The 21,301-nt window shown below is 29.7% G+C and overlaps 3 protein-coding genes and 1 long non-coding RNA gene across 10 annotated transcripts; 3 read left to right on the forward strand and 1 right to left on the reverse strand.

Annotated features, from left to right (window-relative positions):
- The first annotated feature begins 839 nt into the window (after window positions 1-839).
- Window positions 840-6,768, forward strand: LOC106664604 (alpha-aminoadipic semialdehyde synthase, mitochondrial). Of its 2 annotated transcripts, none has more exons than XM_014390490.2 (19): window positions 840-1,023; window positions 1,380-1,526; window positions 1,583-1,759; window positions 1,833-1,985; window positions 2,051-2,178; window positions 2,239-2,336; window positions 3,670-3,809; window positions 3,866-4,140; window positions 4,220-4,391; window positions 4,461-4,531; window positions 4,599-4,729; window positions 4,801-5,041; window positions 5,101-5,204; window positions 5,264-5,409; window positions 5,466-5,637; window positions 5,704-5,798; window positions 6,037-6,238; window positions 6,307-6,483; window positions 6,544-6,768. In XM_014390490.2, exons 1-19 carry the CDS (start codon window positions 985-987, stop codon window positions 6,657-6,659), a joined length of 2,784 nt encoding a protein of 927 aa, XP_014245976.1. In that variant the 5' UTR covers window positions 840-984; the 3' UTR covers window positions 6,660-6,768. The 2 variants fall into 2 exon arrangements, with proteins under 2 accessions (XP_014245976.1, XP_014245986.1); XM_014390500.2 differs by having other exon boundaries at window positions 3,682-3,809.
- Window positions 6,769-6,844: 76 nt separating this feature from the next.
- LOC106664822 lies at window positions 6,845-7,481 on the reverse strand. Its single transcript, XR_001340232.2, has 2 exons — window positions 7,238-7,481; window positions 6,845-7,168 (listed from the first exon to the last, which is right to left on the reverse strand). It is a non-coding gene; the product is annotated as an uncharacterized LOC106664822 (long non-coding RNA).
- LOC106664805 (uncharacterized protein C05D11.1-like) lies at window positions 6,933-12,727 on the forward strand. 2 transcript variants are annotated; one of them, XM_014390821.1, is made up of 18 exons: window positions 6,933-7,195; window positions 7,252-7,392; window positions 8,218-8,318; window positions 8,376-8,546; window positions 9,028-9,144; window positions 9,214-9,377; window positions 9,436-9,532; window positions 9,594-9,866; window positions 9,926-10,165; window positions 10,231-10,404; window positions 10,568-10,804; window positions 10,860-11,040; window positions 11,269-11,509; window positions 11,574-11,739; window positions 11,800-11,943; window positions 12,138-12,301; window positions 12,369-12,521; window positions 12,586-12,727. In XM_014390821.1, the coding sequence occupies exons 1-18, from the start codon at window positions 7,015-7,017 to the stop codon at window positions 12,644-12,646; spliced, it is 3,006 nt and encodes a 1,001-aa protein (XP_014246307.1). In that variant the 5' UTR covers window positions 6,933-7,014; the 3' UTR covers window positions 12,647-12,727. The 2 variants fall into 2 exon arrangements, with proteins under 2 accessions (XP_014246307.1, XP_014246315.1); XM_014390829.2 differs by lacking the exon at window positions 7,252-7,392 and having other exon boundaries at window positions 7,001-7,195.
- Window positions 12,728-14,312: 1,585 nt separating this feature from the next.
- On the forward strand, window positions 14,313-20,962 carry LOC106663672 (uncharacterized protein MAL13P1.304-like). Of its 5 annotated transcripts, none has more exons than XM_014388694.2 (9): window positions 14,313-14,549; window positions 14,952-15,190; window positions 17,388-17,453; window positions 17,523-17,600; window positions 17,727-17,804; window positions 17,863-17,946; window positions 18,312-18,392; window positions 18,467-20,623; window positions 20,693-20,868. In XM_014388694.2, exons 1-8 carry the CDS (start codon window positions 14,411-14,413, stop codon window positions 20,567-20,569), a joined length of 2,868 nt encoding a protein of 955 aa, XP_014244180.1. In that variant the 5' UTR covers window positions 14,313-14,410; the 3' UTR covers window positions 20,570-20,623; window positions 20,693-20,868. The 5 variants fall into 5 exon arrangements, with proteins under 5 accessions (XP_014244180.1, XP_014244171.1, XP_014244208.1 ...); XM_014388685.2 differs by having other exon boundaries at window positions 17,863-17,952; window positions 20,693-20,867; XM_014388722.2 differs by lacking the exon at window positions 20,693-20,868 and having other exon boundaries at window positions 17,863-17,952; window positions 18,467-18,679; window positions 18,744-18,903.
- Window positions 20,963-21,301: the final 339 nt, after the last annotated feature.

The raw sequence follows: 21,301 nt of genomic DNA on the forward strand, positions 1-21,301 counted from the left end.
TTCACCAGGTATTTTACCTGGTCATGGCGTCAATAGCATCCGCAGAACCCAGTCTGCCTGAAGCTCCCCTGGTTGCTTTTCGTAATAGATATAGGCTATTGATGTCTGTCCCTGAGTTAGCCTATGAATCATGAACACTCAACCGATGGCAATACAATAAATATTTATATATTTTTTTTTACATGAGTACACTTATGAATAATAAACTCATACTCAGAATGTATATTATTTTCTTATATTTAAAATATTATTAAATTTGTTACAAGTTTAATTAAAAAAAAGTTAAACTATTCCTCTAATGCAAATCATACATTTATTTTAAAAATATTGCTTATGCTTGCAATTATGATAACCAGATTATCTTTATTTTATATAATTATAATAAAACCTTAATTCGAATGTTCAAAGTTCAAAATATAAATTTTAATTTTTTGAGGTTTTAAATATTCACATCTTATCGTAATAATCACATATTCAAACGTTCTCAACTGTGTCACTAAGAAAAAATAAGATTATTTTCAGTTCTTTTCATAATGTGTTGATACGGGCTATTAATAATTTTAAACAATTTAAATAACTATCTAAAACAAATTACATAGCAAGGAAAACTGAATGTAGATATTGCAAGATATGGATTTTGTTGATATTGATTTAGAAGTTTATAAAATATTTTGTATTAAATTATCAACAATCAAACGAGTTTGGTTCTTGAGAACAAGATCATTGCAAAAAATAAGATTACAGAAATAAAAAAACGGAACCTACTTGACTAATTTTAAGAGAAAAATTGACTGATAACAACCGTAAAGAAAAATTAAAATTTCCTTTATCTCCAGGGTCATTTATCTTGGGTCAATTACTTCTAATTCATCAGTGAGATTAATAAAATAGCGTTTTACTGAGAAACCAAAAGAGGTTAAAACACTATCAAAATTGTTTGGTTTTTGTTGTTAAAATTCACAAGTCTTTTCCTCTTTGGCAGCCATGAATGTTGGAAAATTTTGGGGAGGAACGAATAAATTTGTAAGTGATATTTATAATTTAATATTTACAATTTAAATTGATTGTTTAATCAACTAGGAATTCAACATTTGCATATAAAATAATTTGATCTTGATTACTTCAAAATTACTAATTAGAAGATTTGAATTTATTTTAATTAAGTTTAATTAGATCTTTTTTTAAGTTTAATAAGTAAAATAATATAAATTGAAAGAGTTGTGAGTACTTGTTTTGTATATTTGTAAATAGTTCATAATATTAGTTTGATTTATTTTTAGAGGAATATTTTGTTGAAAGTTACAATTTTACAATAAATTTAAAAATTACATTGTTTTAGTTAATAGTTATAAATGATTAACTATTTAATATTTTGTTAGAGGGGTAAAGTTATTGCACTGAGAAGAGAAGATCAATCAGTATGGGAAAGAAGAGCATCACTTGCTCCAGACAATGTGAGAAAGCTGACAAGGGCTGGAGTAAAAGTTATAGTCCAACCATCAAACAGGAGGGCTTATCCAACTCAAGTAAGTAAAACAAAAGTTAACTAACAACAGTTTTTAAAATTTTCCTTATTTTTCAGGCTTACTTAAGTGCAGGTGCTGTCATTCAAGATGACATTTCAGAAGCGTCAGTGATATTTGGTGTAAAACAAGTTCCTGTTGATCTGCTACTGCCAAACAAAACATACTGCATGTTCTCACATACAATAAAAGCCCAAGAATCAAACATGCCTCTTCTTGATGCCATTTTAGAAAAGGTACAGTTCAATTTTAAAAAGGCGTACTTTCTTTTAAAGAAAAATTTGACTAAATTATAAAAATGTTATACAGAATATAAGATTAATCGATTATGAAAAATTAGTCGATGAACAAGGCCAAAGAGTGGTTGCTTTTGGAAAATATGCAGGTGTTGCAGGAATGGTCAATATTCTGCACGGCCTCGGCTTAAGGTTGCTTGCACTAGGACATCACACACCTTTCATGGTAAAATTGACCATATTGTGACTTTAAAAATTAATTAATGATTGATCTTTTTAACAAACAAAAAGCACATAGGCCCGGCACACAATTACCGAAACTCTTCAATGGCAAGACAAGCGATAAGGGATGCCGGTTATGAAATAGCATTGGGAATGATGCCAAAATCAATAGGACCTCTAACATTTGTCTTTACAGGGTAAGTTATTTAAAAGTAAAATATCCCTGTGTTACAGTGTGTTAATGTATTGTTTTTCAGTTCGGGCAATGTTTCACAAGGGGCACAGGAAGTATTTCAAGAACTTCCACATGAATATGTACCACCAGACATGCTTCAAAAGGTGGCAGACCATGGAGGTAATTATAATAAAAAAACAACTTTTGAAAAATAGAATATTTGATTTAACATTCATAATTCACGATAATTTCCTCACTACTTCAAGTATTTATTCATGATTTCTCTTAATTAAGTTGATTAAAATTATATCAAAATTATATTATATTAAAATTATATCAACATAATTATAGATATTATTATCTTAAAGAAAACTTTATAAAAAAAACAAATGTACAATTGTTTAAAATTTAATCATATTGAAAATTGTGGGACACCTTTTGTTTGAAATTGTACTTCAAACGCTAGAATCCACTCAGGATAAGATAAGATATAATTTTAAAAAAACCTGTCATCGCTTGTAGATAAATTGTTCACTTCGCGAAAATCACATATAATCCGAAATTCATATCGATTTAGAGATTTTGGAACATTTAATACAAAAATTGTTTTTGATAGTTGGTTTGTGTTAATGAATTCAAAAATTCAATTATGGCATCCTTCAGAAAAAAAAGTGCATGCTCAAACTTGCAGAAAAGGGACACTGCATTGTAATCAAATACTATAGTACAAACTGAAAATAATGATTTTTTTCAGTTTATACAGTTTATTTTTCTACAATAATTAACAGCTTAAGCCTTTTACATAAATGAAAAAAACACACAAAACAGTCATGTTTCTAATACAAACTCATAGATAAAACTAAATGTGAGTTAAATATAAATAATAATTGATAAACATAAAAGAATAAATGAGATGGACTATATAATAAACAAGAATCTAAAGAAAAATTGCAATATAACTTTAAACAATAAGTTTTAAAATATTTAAAGAAGTATGAAAAATAACGATGCTACCAAGCAGTTTATTAAATATTTTTTTATGAATTAATTTAGGAGATATATGATGATTCACAGTACTTTAAAGTTTGCAGTTATTCATTCTATTGGTTTATTGTTTAAATAACCACAATTAAGTTTATTTTTTAAATTAAAGCTATGTTTGTTTTACTGGACAAAACCATTTGCTAAAACAGATTTTTATTTTATAGTAGAACTTATATGCTTTAAAAACAGAGAAGTTTTATTAGAAGGAACAACTCAAGACAATTTAGGATGTCTATGTTCCTAATTATTCATTTTGTTATTTATTTTGTTCTACTTCATACTTCATATTATTGTATGTATTAATATTATTTATAATTATATATTGTTATGATAATATTATATATAATAATCAAGTTTCAAGTTAAAACATTGTAAAATTTCTACTTTGTAGAGGTAAGAAAAAGAATAGTTTCTAAATATGAAGTTGATAGGTTTTGCATACCAAATTCTTGTCAACGTAAATTAAAAGAGGCTGTTTCAGTCAACACAAAAGTATATGCATGTGAGGTAAGGAGGCGGCATCATTTGGAGAGGAAAGACGGAGGAGGCTACGATCATGAAGAATATGACAAGTACCCTTCAAAATATGTGTCCACATTCAGTAAAAAGGTTAATATTATAAATAACATTTTTAAATATTGCATTTTAATCACTGCAAGTTCTAGATTGCTCCATATGCATCGGTTGTAATAAACGGCATATACTGGGCTGTGGACTCTCCCAAACTTCTTACCCTACCAGATGCAAAAGCTCTCCTTCGTCCTGCGAACACTCCCTGGCTCCCTTGTTCAGACGGTGCACCAGCGTTGCCGCACAGACTCTTAGCGATCTGCGATATCAGTGCTGACCCAGGCGGTTCAATTGAATTTATGAATGAATGCACTACAATTGACACCCCATTCTGTTTATATGATGCTGACAGCAACAAAGACACAAAGAGGTGATTTTTAATATTTAATTTACTTATTACTTTTTAATCTTAAATGTTAATAAAAATATGTTTAATTTGATTATTACAGTTTCAAAGGACCAGGAGTGCTCGTCTGTTCTATTGACAACATGCCTACTCAGTTGCCAAGGGAATCAACGGATTTTTTTGGTGATCTAGTACTTCCTTACGCTCTTGACATTTTGCAGTCAGACGCCACAAAGCCACTCGAGGAACACACTTTCTCACCTGCTGTTTATAATGTGCCAACATTTTTTTAAATGTTTTTAAAACTATAACTTATTTACTATTCAATGTATATTGCATTTTAGGCTATAATTGCCAGCAATGGGAAACTCACTCCTAATTATGAATACATTCAAGAATTGAGATCTCTCAATTTGTAAATATATATTTCATTTTAGCCTAAAAACAAGGATATTTACAATGAAGCTTTTATTAAATTACAGGAAATCAAAACACAAGGATGGAGGTGAAGCAACTGCTGATATGAAGAGAGTTCTTGTTCTCGGTGCGGGAAGAGTCTGCGCACCACTGGTTGAGTATTTAAACAGAGATCCAAATCTTCACATAACGCTTGGTAATTACACCATTATTTACTTCTTGTACATTTATTATGGATGGACACAACATTTTTTTGTTGAATTTTAGGGTCATCAGTACGAGACGAAGTAGACAGCATTTCAAGAGGGAAGAGAAGAATCGAACCTGTTCTTATTGACATCAAAGAAAGACCTGATCACCTTGCGTCCCTTGTAGGTTCGGCGGATGTTGTCGTTTCACTTCTACCGTACCAACTTCACCATATTGTTGCTGAAGTATGCATCAATAGAAACACAAACATGGTCACAGCTTCCTACCTTACTCCAGACATGGCGGCACTTCATGACAAGTTAGTTGCCTAGTGTATATTTTTAAACTATGATTTTTAAAATTTCATTGCATGCTCAGGGCCAAAGAAGCTGGGATTACAGTTGTAAATGAAGTTGGCCTCGATCCTGGCATTGACCATTTACTTGCAATGGAATGCATTGATGAAGTCCATCAAGCAGGAGGTATTGGGTCTCTTGTATTATAAACAAATGATCAATATTTAAATATCTTTCAAATAAAGGTAAAGTCGAGTCATTTGTCAGCTACTGTGGAGGGCTACCTGCACCAGAGTGTTCCGACAATCCTTTCAGATACAAATTTTCATGGTCTCCAAGAGGTGTTCTGCTAAACACCCTTGCCAATGCAAAATATTTAAGAGACTCGAAGGTATATTTCGATTAAAGCCTAGTAAAAAAACAAAAACTGGATACATAAATTTTTAGACAGTTGAAATAGAAGCAGGCGGAAGCTTAATGGAAAATGCCAAAGATCTTTTCTTTTTGCCTGGATTTGCTTTAGAAGGCTTCCCGAACAGGGATAGCATTCGTTATGCCCACCTATATGGCATTGCAGCAGAAGCGCATACTGTGTTTAGAGGAACTCTCAGGTTTAGAGGTAATTTTTATTATTATTTTTGCTTATTATTTAGTTTTTTATTATATAATTGATTGAATGTTTAAGGTTTTGTGAACACCATTGTTGGTTTACAAAAATTAGGATTGATGGATGTGAACCCACATCCTGCACTTCATCCCAATGGACCAGAAATAACCTGGGTATATCACTTTTTTTTGGAATATTTTTTAAAAACATAATTATTTGATAAAATAAAACAGATTAATGAATTAACTCAAAATTGGAGCTTAAAATGGCTTTCTTATTTTATTTCTTATTTCAATGTTAGATTATACTTTTTTTTATATCAGGGTTCAGAAATTGGCTGAAGAATATGTAAAAGTCAACAATGGTTGAATCTTTATGTTAAAGAAGTGATAACTGGACTTTTTGTTGCAGAGGGAATTCGTTTGCAATCTTGTTGGATTATCTACCTTGGATGTATTTTATGAAAACCTTAAAAATAAAGTCATTGAAAAAGTAGGAGAAGAAAAAACCAATTCAATTGAAAATTTGGGATTACTTGACGATGTGCCCATCACAAAGCTGACAACTCCATTGGACACTCTCTGCCAGTATCTTGTATGCAAATTAGCATTAGGTATTTTAAAGGTTATTTAAAAAAAATATCTCATTATATGTTATTATCATTGTAAAATTTAATTATAGGAGAGCGTGAGAGAGATGTAGTGGTTCTCAGACATGATGTAGGGATCCTCTGGCCTAATGGCAATCGAGAATTAAGAGGTATAACACTTGTCGAATATGGACAAATAAACGGACCAACTGCAATGGCAAGAACTGTTGGTCTTCCAGCTGCTATTACTGCAAAAATGGTCTTAGATGGTAAACGGCTATAATTAATAAGTAATTAGAATATTATGTGCTTAATCTTTTTTTTTTTAGGTGAAATACAGGAGAAAGGGATGGTATTGCCCTTCTCACCAGACATTTATCGCCCAATGTTAGCAAGACTGAGAAAAGAAGGAATCCAGGCTTCAGAGAATGTGACAACTCATTAAATCACATATTTATTTAAAAAAAGTTATTTTGAAATATTTTTATTTCATTTATTGTTACTGAGAAACACTATTGAATTATATTCAAATGGAATAATAATAAATAAAATATTTATAATTATATTACAATAATGTAAGCCTTTTGGGCACAGTTTATAATATAAAAAAATAAAGAAAAAAAAAAACAGAAAAATTTAAGTTTTGTTTAATAGGATGAAAATGTGCTTCTTACTTTATTGAAAACCATATGTGCCAATGTTTTCAAACCCAACATATGCCAGAATTTGATAAAGTATACTAGCCATTTCACTTCTTTTTCCACATCACATATTTGAAACGTTCATCAAAATTCACCAGTATGGTACTCTCAAGTCAGAAGACAGAACAGGTAAAGAAAAAAATAGGCAATTTCAACCTAAAAACGTCCAGCTTCTTCAATCGGGACTTCCCTGTACACATGTATGTCTCAGCATGCACCGGGCTGACTGTTGTCGTTGGAGAAGCTCAAAGTCCTAAAGTGTCTGCTTATTTAAATTTCGGTACGTATTTTTCTCTTAACTTGTCGTCAATTATAAACTCACTGTCATAACTCCAGTCACTAAAGCGAGCAACCACGACGGCCTTCCTTACATAGTCAAGCATATTGCTGCTCTCGGAAGTGAAATTTACCCTTATGAAGATTTTCTGGATTCAATTTCAAATAAGTTTCTCATTCTAGACTCAAATTCTTGGTTAGGTAAGTGAAGCTCTACAACAAAATGTGTCATGTGTCAAGACATATGTTTCTTCTATAACTACTATAAAACTTGCAATAAATTATAAAATATTTTTTACTGGTTACTTAAAAACAAAACAATATCAACTTTTTTCATTATCTATTTTTTGTTTTTCTCTTAGAATATGTAATTTATGTATAATTATATAATTAGAAATATATATGTTCACATAATTTTAAGTATATTTAATGGTTAAACAACATAAAATATATTTGAATGAAGTCACAATGTTCACAAGTTGAAAGTTTATTCAGGATTCAACATATAAGTCCAGTTCTTAGGCTTATTCTTAGTAACAAATAAATATAAAGTCTATGAAGTATAAAATTGTGAGATTTCTTGTTGAGGTCTATGATGAACCTACAGTCTTTCCTATCATCCTGGTCTGTATATCCTTGCTGGCACTCTTTTGGTATTTGACTATCTTTAGTGATGGTCTCAGACCAACCAAAACAGTACAACTTACCTGACATACAAAACATTATAATGATCAAATATGTTTTTGGCATTTTGCCATTATCAGCACAGTGGTTTGTCTAAGTTTGCATTGGGACACCCAATTAAGATTGCAAAATGCCAAAATGTAACAAACAGAAACAGTGAAAATAAACAGACCAGGACAATAAGAAATGACCAAATTTCAACAATAAAAATCACAATTGTTGACCACAATTCAAATGTTTTATACGTTCATCTAATTGTATGCAGTGTTATAATTAAACCTAATATTACCTTATAAAAGTATATATTTGCAAACTAAATTATGATTGTAACTTTCATTTTAGATATCGATCATACATGCTTTTCATTTACAACATTGTGTGAAGAAGGTTTATTGATGTTGCTTCCGATATATTTAGACCATTTGTTTTTCCCAAGCATAAATGTACGTTTGCTTTTACATAAAGTACAAGAGGGATCTTATAGCAAGTTATTATTTTAGAAATCCACTTTCGCCGCAGATATCAAACATATTTATGGAAAGGAGATTGACAAAACGGAAGAAATGCTCAAAATGTACTTGCTCCGTCTCATTTTCCCATCAAACTCGGGCTACAGGTTTTCACCTTATGGCGACAACAGGCGCATAAAGCTCAGCACCCTTTATGATAAAGTATGTTTAAAGATAACAAATATGATTTTTACTAACATCATTAAACATCAATTTGTTAGGTCAAAATTAATTAGACAAAAAAATTACAGCAGATTTTACTAAAAAAAAGTTCTAAAAGCAATACTAGAAGAATTATTGTTTGTGTTTTTGTGTAACATTATTGATTTAATTATTAACACACTTTAAATGCAATTACAATTAGTCAAAGAAAAAAATGGTTAAAAGTTAAAAATATTTTATGTTCTGATAATAAGATTTACAGTAGAATTTTTGGGTAAAAATTTGAAGAATCATAAAAAACAAAATGGTCAGTCATGTAATATTATTAGACTTATGTATGTTAGACTATTAATTAAATGTGTAGAAAATTGAATATTTATATAAAAAATGATCAGGTTATTTGATCAATACACTTTTTATTACAATTTAACTAGTTTTCTTATCCAGAATCTTTTAAAACTTGTATCTACATTTATTGTAGGTAATAAAATTTCATAGACATCTTTATCACCCAGAAAACTGTTATGTGATTGTGGCTGGTACAAGTGCAAATAAAGTGATTCCAGTACTCGACCAGCTTGAAAAAAAACTGTATAAGGTTTGTCAACAAATTGGTTATATATATTAGTTTTTAATTTGAAGTTAAATATTAATTTCACTTTATTAGAGCCAGAATCTCAGACCATCACTTATTAAACCTTGGACGTCCGACATCCCTCCTTTGGCATTGGAGGAAGACCTTGAAACAATAGTTTTCTTTCCTTGTGGAGAATGTCCAGATGGACACATTCAACTGGCTTGGAGGGGACCATCAATTTCAAACTATACAGAGTACGATGTCATTATATATACATTTTCATTTGTGTAATGAAAATATTGGTATTTTCAGAATAATTGCACCTTCCTTATTATTGAGATACCTAACTAAACCAAATGGAATATTAGAAAAAGAATTTGTTAAGTGTCCACAACCACAAGCTTCAAAAGTAATAATATAATTAATACAATACATTTAAATGTTTTGAAATAAGAACAGATTTTTTTCAGATCAATTTAAAAATTGAATTATTGAAAGAAGTCATATATATTATTGAGTTCTCTGGTGTCCCCATTAATAAAATCAGCTCTTTGAAAAATAATGTTATTCAATTTTTGGAGACGACAATTGAACAAGATTCGCAATTATTTTCAAAAGAGAGGATGGCGAATGTATTTATTGATGCAAAAGTCGACGTTTTTAAAGAGCTTGAAGATAATATATTCACATCTTTTGCAAAGGCTGTAATTAATTACCAGATTTACTGTCACAGAGACAAACAAGTAAATTTAACATTGATTATGTTAAATTTGTTCCTTTCAAACCATTAATTGTATATTAGTTTCAAGAAAGAATGAACTATTTATACGAAGTGGAATATTTAGAACAAAAGCCTCAAGAATTTTGGATGAACATGCTGAAGAACAGCTTCCTTAGCAATAATTGCATTTCTGTAAAAGCTATTCCATCCGAGAACAAAAAAGATGAGTTTAAAGAAATAATCGGTGACAGTAGCAAGTTAAATTTCGATAGTTTAGAAAGTTTGACATCGTTCTATAAATGTTTAAGAATGTATAAAAATGTACGTTCTTTTGTGTATTTGTAATGATTCATTAAATATCAATTTTGTTGTTCTTCTTTTTATAGAAATTCATTTTAAAAGATGTTTTAAAAATATTGCCAAATCCAATTTGTATGCATTTCCAATCACATACAGTCGTGAGTCACAATGATCAAAATGCAAGGGAAAGTAAATTCCGATTTGGAATTGTACCATGGAATATCCATGTTATTGACTCATATTCTAGCTACTTTGTTAATGTATGTATTAACTTTAATCTTGCGTTTGTTAGTGTATTTCTTTAACACAATGCAGAAAGTAATTAGTTTGTTTATTATTTTATTAGTTAAGCTTCTAACAATAGAACTTTTCAAAAACAACTTTCAGTTTTAAACAACAATAACATTGTTCTTTTTTAAATAGATTTTTACACTGATTGATACTACAAAATTGAACCCTCAATTTCAATTTCATACAACTCTTTTTATTGAAAGCTTAGTCAAGAGTTCATTTCATCAAAATGATTCTGTAATGTCGATGGAATTAGTTTCAATAAACCGGGAAGATGATCTCGTATATTTAACACAAGGAATAGGCATTAAACCTGCTACAAAATTCACTTGTTCATTGCCATCCAATATTATTTGCATTAGGATGAAGGTAATGTAAAGGGTTTTAATCTTGGGAAAAAATTGAAAGAATTACATGATTTCAGGTAGCTATTCCTAATTATGTCAAGGCTATAAGGGAGCTGAAAGATATTCTTTTCAATGCAAATTTTACGGAAGAAGATGTTACCAAAATAAATGACAGTCTTCTAGATGAGGCACTTGAGTTCAAACAAGATGGAAACGCGATGGTTTTTCAAGTAATGAAGGGAATTATCTATAACAATGGTAAGTGATTGATAAAATTATGAAATGTTTCGTTAAGGTCTGCAAGGTGTTGAACCTGTGGCTTGATCATTTCTGGTGATCATGGTTTGTCTCTTTAGTTTTTTTCTGTCAGACGTGTTTCAGTGTTTTACTATTTTGTCTGTCAGCCAAGTTCAAATCAAGATGACCACAGACGGTCAGGCTACAAATCGCTTTATTGTTTAAATTTCAATTAAACATATTTTACAGCAAACAATCATTTTAACATCAATGTATGTTTGCAAGAAGATTTTTTGAAAAGAAATAAACAGAATTTGGAAGAGTGTAGTCAGGATGTTTTGAACGAATTGAATATAATGAAAGAACAATTAATAAATCCTAAAAATGTGAGAATATTTATGGCTGTCAATTTGGACGTTCTTAGTGCTTGGTATCCAAACCCAGCTTGTTTCTGGGCTGATTTTTTCCCTAAGGAAAGAACTTGTAAACCGTAATTTCTGTTCCAAGAAACAAAAATTAAAATTTTAGTAGAATAAATACAATAAATTGCCTAGGTTAAATATTGCTTGTGAGCATGAATATATTCTGGAAAACCCACATAACTCATGTATCGTGGGTGCATGTGATGCTTGCTATTTTTGCCTATGCTCTCCGTGCGTTATAGACTCAGATGACTTGGCACCACTGATGGTTTGCATGGATTATATAACAAGATTTGAGGTATGTGAATCGAGCAAAAGAAAAAGTGTCATTACATTACACCGTCAATAAATAAACCAGGGAAAGCTCTTCAAGGAAATTCGAGCCAAAAATCTCGCTTACTTTTGCAGTGTTTTAATAAGGCCATATCAAAGGAAGTTGTATTATACAATTTACAAAGCATACAATCTAATCGAAGCATTTACTTATTCTAAAGAAATATTTGTAAGTTCATTTTATAATTAAGCTTTACTATAATGTTAACATCTGTAAAAATAAATCCATTTTATAATTAAGCTTACTGTAATGTTATTATTTGTAAAAATTAAGTATATATATCCTAGTTTCTTGAACAAAAAACATAAAAAAGTCATATCATAGTTGCTAAAATGTATTTTTCTCTTTTAATATTATTTAAGGGAGAATGTGCTACGGACGAAGCAACATGGGATATTGAAATTTTGAACGAAGTTAAAAATTCTTCTATAATGAAACTTTTTAAGTCTGCAAGCAATATTGATGAAGCACTGCAAGATTTAATTATTGATTTTTACTGCAATAATAAACAAGAAACAAACATTAAGTGTGTTTAAAATATTTACTCGGGTAAATGCATCTTAAATGGTGTTTAATTAACTTTTACTTTTCAGTATTTTAATAGAGAAGATTCATAATGTCACAATAGACGATTTGAAAAGCATTGCCAAAAAGATCATACCTCAAATGTTTGATTTTAATGTTTCAAGAATTGCAGTAGTCTGCAGCCAAGAGGAGCTTGATGAGATCCACAAAAATTTTGAAAAGTTCTTTCATTTTATAAATGTTGCATTAATGATATCATATTTATAAGTATTATTTACATTTCAGGTTGGGCATAGAAATTAATAAGTTTCCAAGTTTTCAGGAGTGCTTTGGCTTTTTATTTTAAAAGAACGTCAAAAAATTGCGTCTTCTTGTGAACACAGTTAACACTTTATTGTCTCAAAATAAAACTACACTTACACTTTTATTTACACTTTTTTTTCCATTTGCTAAGAAATAGTTTTGATTATTTTTATTAGTATCTGTATGAAATAATGTTCGCTTCTGTGTTAGATTTAAGTAGAAATTAATGCTATGTAAAAGTTATGAGATTTCCTCCTGTGGTTTTTGATGAACTTCTAATTTTAAAACTATATTGTCAAATTTATTTTTGTAATTTGGTCATTATCATCATGATCATATTAATTTGCCTACTATCCCCACTGGGTTAGTCTCTCAGATGTGTTTTGGCATAAACACACAGACAAGCTGAAGGCCAACTCAGCGAGGATAGACAACAAAATTTGGTAAGGATCAAATATATAAATTTAAAATTTAATTTATAGAAATTTAAAATAAGATAGTCGGTCTCTGTCGAGGTCTCTCTGTCTACGAGCAGAAAAAAAAGAAATTTTTTTTACTTTTTGTTCATAGACAGAGGACCTCAACAGAGGCCGACTATTTTATTTTGAATTTCACCCAATCAACTTTACTCCAAAAGAACTAGTCCATTAGCATAAAAAAAACACAACTATGACCGAAGAATCTATTCAAAAAGCACACAATGGTCCAAATGTTCTGTGAAATGGATAAAAATAGTCATCTTTTTCAAATATTTAACATATAATTCAGCAGCAGTGCTCCCCTGATGATGCGACTATATGTCGCGAAAGCTTGGCGAATTGTTGGCATAAATTTGTAACTTCATTCAAGGCTTACTATAAGAGTAGACCATGTTTTTTAAAACTAAATTACAACTAATTAAAATATTGGAGGCGTCAGTGGTAGTAATGGTGAAGGCATACTCATCACTGTAAGGTAAAGATATATGTTATGAAATACATATTGAATCATAAATGTCAAAATATTTTGATTTGTTGTTTTTGCTGTTAAGTGAATAGTGAAATCATCAGTTACTAATACTGTAATAAAACGCCTACTTTTACTTGATCTATTTTTCAAATTGTTAATTTAAACATGTGCTAAAAAAACACCAATTGTTTGTTATTAATCTTTGTGTTAATAGGGAGGGGAGCACTTGTTAAAACTTTTTTAGTTGCTTTGTTGTTTGAAAGTAATTGTTGTTACTTTAAAAAATGGTCTCGTCCTGTACCAACTGTGCCAACGGTGCCTCGGAAATTGGGGTGGGGATTTCCTCAAGAGTGAAGTGCAAAAAAACACAAAAAACTCAGGCAGAAGGCACTAATCATAGCATATCTGGTAAGTAAGTTATGTTATTTTGATTTCTCATGAATGGTAGCAAAGTTGTTTCAGATCCTGATAAAGAGCTGAAACATCCAGAGATTGAAATAAAGGATGAGGATAAATGCACCACTTTTTGCAGTTTATGTACATCAATGACGTAAGTGTTTTATGATTATAAACATACATTTTTTAAGCATAAAATCGCTTTAAAAAAATATGTTTGTAGGGGTATGGTGGTGAATTACTTTGCCCAAGAACTAACAGCAGATTTATGGAATATTTTAAGAAACTGTTAAAAGTTTATGCATGGTTATTTTTTTGTACTATTGAAATAAATATATAAAAAAGAAAAAATTGTTTATTCTTCATTTCTTATGTATTAAATTGTGTTAAGAGCATCAGATGGTACAGGCATTTATTCATACAAAAACACAATTTCACAAGCTTCACAACAGAACTACACAAAATGTTTGAGCTCAGCCAATTCAGAAAGAATTGCGAGGAGTTGGGAAATACAACATTCTTAACAACACACATTCCACTGGCGACACAAATATGCCAAAAAACAACAAAATCTGCAAATTGCACAGTGTCAAGGAAGTTTTGTGAGTTTGATTTTCTTTTTAACATGTGTGTATATGTTGAGTTTTTAAAAAATATAATCATTGGTAAAATTACTTCATCCTTTAACAGACTGATTGTGATTTTGTGCAATAACAATCAGTTTGTATTTTTAGCTTCAGTGACAGTTGTCCTTTAATATATATATCCAAATGAAAGTCTTTTTTATTGTCTCCAACCATCCAGGTCTACATATTCTAGCTCTCAAGCTATGAGCGTATCACCAAATAGACCAATATATAAAATTTCATAAAAAATGTATAGACTTTGTTATTAACATAAATTCTAAAACATCTACTAAATTATGTAACCATTAATAGTTAAATAAAGAAAATAAAATATACAAATATATATTTGAATTTTAAATTAAAGAAAAAATATTTCAGGTGGACCGAATAATTGTGTTTGTGTGACCACGATGGTCAAAAATTTTATCTATTCTTCGGTCGAAGAGGCAACAACCGGAAAGCCGTTGGTCAGTGAGTCCATTGAGATCCCGGCTCAGCTCAAAGCCTTTATAAATGGTAACAAACTCAATGACAATTTACCAAATCGTACATTCGGCCTACAGGATATTCCAGTATTCAACAAAAAGCACAGAAAGATATCTGTATCTCCAAAACAGGTTATAATACTTTACACAATACTTTGTACTTTGGGGGGTGCAATTGTATTTTAATTTAACAGTTGACAAGCCTATGTTGCCTTCTACAATTGCCAAATGATATAATAGTCTATTTGTAGTTAATAGTTAAAATTAAACAAAATAAAGTAAATTTCCTTAGACAGTTACTACGATGGTTTTAAATTTAAATATACATAAATATACGTACATCTCTTTCAAGAAGTGTTAAGATTATTTGTTGTTTTCTCATTAATATTGGCCAGGGGGGAAAATATAAGGTATATAAAATATACATATATATTATGTAGGTAGGTAATCAACATTTAGGTGTGGTTAAATAATTTTAATTTTATTTTAATAAGCTTTTAAAAGATTTCTGTTGTAGAAATTGTTTATGGATAGTGAAGATGAATCTTCTTCAGATTCTTCTATTAACTGTACTAATGCATTTGGGGTAAGTTAATCACAAATATTTATATATAATATTGTAATTGAACAATTAAAAAAATTGAATTTTTGTGATTGTTGTTTGCACCAGAAATTCAGTCTTGAAGACAAGATGGATAGTACCGACAATAAAAAGATGGATATTGAAAACAAATTGGTTAGTTGATTTTTAAATATGTAAATATGAATTGTTATTATTACAATTACAAAAGTTAACTGTAATGAATATATTCATGGCTTTGCGTTTTTATTCAGTGAGAAGCAATCAGGAAACTTTTATGAATGTATCTAGTACAGATTAGCAAAAGTTTAACATTAATTTATTATTGGTTAAAACAATTTATGCTTATGTCTATGATTTTCAAGGATCTAAAAACGAAGGAGTGTGAATCAGAGAATACCAACTTATATTCTTGTGTCTGTAAAGAAAGGGAAAGTGATTATAATTTTTACTCCTGTGTCTGCAAAACAAAGGTGATTTGAGTTAATGCCATTTAATATAGCAATTTTACAATTTTAAATTGAAATTGAATGTTTTTGTTTCGAGGACAAGACAAAATCAAAGCCTAAATCGACTTTTCAACAAGACTGTTCAAGTGAAGACCTGAGTGACTCATCTGATGACGAGTGTGGTAAAATTGATTATGTTTATGGTTGATAATTCAATAAAAGTAAAATTGTCAATATTTCAGATTAGAACATAAAAGAACTCAGCATAAATGTTGCTGTTATGCATGTATATTATGGGATACAGTTTTTTTAATTATAAGATTTTTGATTATTTGTGTACATTGTAGAGTTTCATTGTTATACATAAACCAAATATTTGTACTATTAAAAAATAAACATATATGTACTTTACAGTTTGAGAATAAATATATTTTTCTTGTGATTGAATTGATTTAGTTGATCATATTATTTTAAATTAGATAATACACTCTAGCATTTTCGAGCGCTTTGGGTCATTACGTGCTTAATACAAAGAAGATTTTAAATTTTAATCAGTTATAAAATTTTAAAAAGAAATAAAATAAAATATTAGTAATTTTAAATATCACATTTCAGCTTATCAGAACTTAATACTTACTATACATACTTAAAAGTGCTCTAATATGATTTGAAGTTTTGCACAATTCAAAATTATTTTGAATCTTGCAGGTTACTTTTTTGTTAAGAACAGTTACAACCAGTTGTCTTTTTAAAGTTTATGTATATTTCGAAGCAGCCCTGCTTCCTTTCGAATAAAACAGTTTTAAAAAAGTTATTTTTAATGTTTTTGCTCAAGAAGATCACGTATTCATTTTATTCAATTGTATTAAACAAATAACAGACAGTGGCCAAAATAATTTTATTTAAGCCTGTCCTATTGCAGTAAATATAAAATCCACTTTTCATCAGTTTCACAAAAAAAAAAAAAAAAATATTTGCAGTGGACAATCATGGGGTCTCCTTTCTATCATTAATATAAGGCTAATTTATCCAAAGTTATTTACTAGACTGATCTATTTCTATTCTCTCCTCATCATCAAAAATGCAACATTGTATTTGTCTTGGTTTAAAAAATTGAAAGAGCCTTCATAAGAACTGATTAATAATGATGTATGCAGTTCTTACTTGATGGGATAATCAATTAAATCATCACACTTATTTAACAAAGTTTAAGCACAATTGAAAGAAAATTATAACAATTAAATAAACTAATTGATTGTCATTCCTAATTTTATAAGTATATAAATTTATTTTGTTTCAGCCTGAAAAAGTTTCTTTTGAAAGCAAATGCTCGAACCGAACTAACTCGACAAACATGGACAATAAGGTTCTATACTTATTTATTTACTTTAAACTGAGCTTTGCAAATTGTTTCAATGTACGTTACACCTTTCAGAATGTTAGGATTTCAACTCAAAAGAGCATGTGTCAAACCAACAACCAAGGTTGTTATTCTGATCTGCCGAGTAGCAAGGTATGTTTTTAAAAATCCATATAATAACATAAATTTGCGTACAGAACACAGCATGAATGGTCCTACAATTATTGTTGTCTTAACATTAAAAAAATGCAAAAAATTAATTGTTACTCATATTTTCAGAATAATGAAGTTGTAAAAAGTAACATTACAAACTATGATTCACCAATGCAGTCAATTTGTCTTGATCGTTCTTTAGTGGTAAGCAATAAACAGGTTTGTGAATGAAACATTGTGCTTGATAAATAACTTTTTTTAGGTAAAAAATGATCAGCCTCGGGACTCAAACAAAATTGGAATTCTTGAAAGCGAAAACAATGTCAAGAATTGTGTAACAATTCAGGTATTGGTAAGTTTTGTGCGAGGAAGAGAACATGTTTATTTTTTGCATTTGTGCATTTCACCATCTTTAGTTGTCAGTTGTGCCTTTTTTAAATATACCAGCATGACAATTGCAATGCTGGCGAAATGCTGAATTTGACAGGCAAAAACACAACACAGCAATGTTAGACAGGCCAGGATATTGGAAAGAACAACCCTGCAAATATTTGTAACATAATCCTGTCTATTTTTGCTAGTTTGGACTTTCAAGTACATTTTGGCATTTTGACTGGTCTGATAGGTGGAAAAGCCAAAAAATGTCTGGCAATCAAGCTATGATTTCATCACTTAATATGCTTCATAATTTAATATTTTTTTGTTTTATAGAAAGAAGTAAGTACGCCTAAGGTGTGCACTTGCAATGTCTGTAAAAGCAACAATGCGACAAACAATGAGATTAAACCAATGGTGATTATTTAGAAGCAATTTAATTATTTATTGTCATATTGTATTGTGAAATATTGTCTGAATTATTTTTAAAGGTGCTTTCACACAGTGGGATAATGAAGAAACAGAAAATTCCTAAATCAATTTGTTGTTCAGTTGGTATAAACGAAAAGTCAAATATGTGCTTGTGTACCACAATGTACGAGTGTGATTTGATTTCAAAATCTCAAGATATGTTCCCAAACAAGGGGAAATTATTAAGTGAAGTTAATTTTGAAGAAAGTAGCAAAGAAATTAAGACAGATGAGGTAACCTTTGCCCATAAAAATGATATATCAGAATTTAAATTTTTTGAATGCTTTAAAAATGAAGACACCGATAGAAACAGAAACCAAGCCAACTCAATGGACATAACGAAAACTGTCAAAAATAGCACACTTATTGTTGATAAAGTTGAAAAAACATCCAAAGAAAATGTTAAGAAGGACAATGAAAATAAGTGTGTAGACAAAACATTAAAAAGGAATCAAGAAGATACTCAAGATTCTTCCAGGATCCGAATGCAAGAGGATAAGAACATGGATTTACAAGTGTCAAACCAAGGAAAAGATATTTCTGAAATGTACATAAAACAACTGAAACAAAGAACGAATTCATTGTCAGTAAATAGTTCCAAGAAAGAAGTTATTGAACAAAAATTACAAAAAATAAGCTGCGAAAACAATACTGAACCAATAGAAAAAGGAACGAATGTATTGATTGTTAGTGGTTCCAAGAAATCATTTTATGAAGAGATTGTAATTTCAAAGGAACTAAGCAATGATCAATTAAATACTGAAGATTGTTCATATACAAGAGTTGATAAAGTCAATGATTTAAATGTACCAGACAAACAGAAACAATATATTTGTACAAATAAAATTGAACAAATAAAACAAAGAATGAATGTGAAAAATGAAATGAATGTCCATAGTTCCAAGAATTCATCTAATGAAAATATTATAAATTCAAAGGAGAACAAAATAAGTGAGTGTTTCCTTACAGAACTGAGCAGTGAGGAATTAAATGCTGACGATTATTTTACCAGAATTGACAATGATTGTGATTATGATTTTAAAGTATCAGACAAAGGAAGAGGCTTTTGTCAAAATAAAATTGAACAATTAAAACAAAGAAGAAACATGTTGCTTGCAAAACATTCCAAGAAGAAGAAAAATGAGTGTGTGGTCAAAGAATTAAGCAAGGAACAAGTAAATACTAATGATCATTCCAATAAAATTAGTACGGACAATGATTGGAATGATGATTCAAAAGTACCAGACAAATGTGAAAAATATATTTTTACAAATAACATTGAACAATTAAAAAAAAGAATGTACGCATTACTTGTGAAACGTTCTAAGAAGGCATTTATTAAAAACATGGCAAATTCAAAGGTAATCAATGAAAAGAAATGTGTGGTCAAAGAATTAAGCAGGGGACAAATAAATGATTATTTCACCAGAAATTATACTGATGATGATTGCGATGATGATTTCAATGTACCAGACAAAGGAAAAAGCTATTGTAAATTTAGCATTGAACAATTAAAACAAAGAATGGAGAGTTTAAATCTAACAGATAAACGTCTAAATGTAAACTGCCCTAAATATGAATGTAAAAATAGAACAGGAAACAGCAAAAAACCTGTTGATGATGAACATCTTCAGGCAGAACCCACAATCAATAAGAGTGCTCAAGAATATAATACTGACATTGAAATTGTCTGCAAACAAAGTTCTGATGATAATGTTGAAGTGAGCGAGGAGCAACCTCACAGTCAAAATAAAAAACATAATCATCATAAGAAAAAGAAAAATTTGGAACACAAAACAAGTTGTAGTGTAAAGTTGCTATCTATGCCGGTATCATCATACTGCCAAGACAAGAAAAGTAAGATATCCTCTGTAAAATCTAAACCAAAAAAGTCAAGTGAATTCCTCGGAGAAATATCTGAATTAGAAAGAATAAAACGTTACCAGTGTAAAGTGGATGACCTGTACAACCAAATTTGGAAACATGTGAATTCAAGTCCCAAAGTTTCAAGACATAAATCCAAAATGTTCATTGAGACCGGAAAGAAGTCTATTCATAAAACCCATCACTCGGATAAGCTTGATGGAGGGATATGGGAAAAAATCCTGGAGGATGATGACTAAAGATATATTTTATGAATTGTTCAAATAGGACCTATTTATCCATGTATATTGTTGGTAAGATTTTCTAACAAATCTTTTATTTTATTTTATTTTTTTCACTTTACAATTTGTTATTGTTTTTAGGTTGGCAACGTGATTCGTTCAATTTTTCTAACAGTTGTTTTAAAGCTAATCATTTCATTGTGAGTTAAATAACCATTAAAGGAAAACTAAAATAAAAATAAAATAAAACAGTCAAATCAAAGTGATTTCTTAGATTTACTAGTAGAGTAAAGATGAGACTGATGGCAGGACTTTGATTCCAGTTAATTTTGTCTATGAGATTGTGAATTTCCACGATTCCAATGTATTCAAAATGTTGAACTAAATTGTTTCACAGTGCTAATGAAAAAAAAGGAGATTTAGATCATAACAAAACTTTAGACTCTACCATCATCATAATTCACCTGCTATACCCAACAGGTAGTTTATCATAATTGACAGGAATTACTTGCCATAATGCTGCCGATATGGCTGGTGCATCTTTGTTTATATTTTCATTTTTGTATATTATAAGAAGTGGATTGTTAAAAATACAATTTAGTTGATCATCAAAAAATTAAATTGAGAGGTTTGCAAGTTGGTCAACTTACAGCAAGGCAATGAGAAATTTTAAGAAATTTATTTTCTGACAGAACATAACTATAAAAACTATTATTGTCAAATCAAAAATTGAATCCAACATTGAAATAT

Source organism: Cimex lectularius, unplaced genomic scaffold, assembly GCF_000648675.2.
Source record: "Cimex lectularius strain Harlan isolate CLEC.00 unplaced genomic scaffold, Clec_2.1 scaffold340, whole genome shotgun sequence".
Lineage (NCBI taxonomy): Eukaryota > Metazoa > Arthropoda > Insecta > Hemiptera > Cimicidae > Cimex > Cimex lectularius.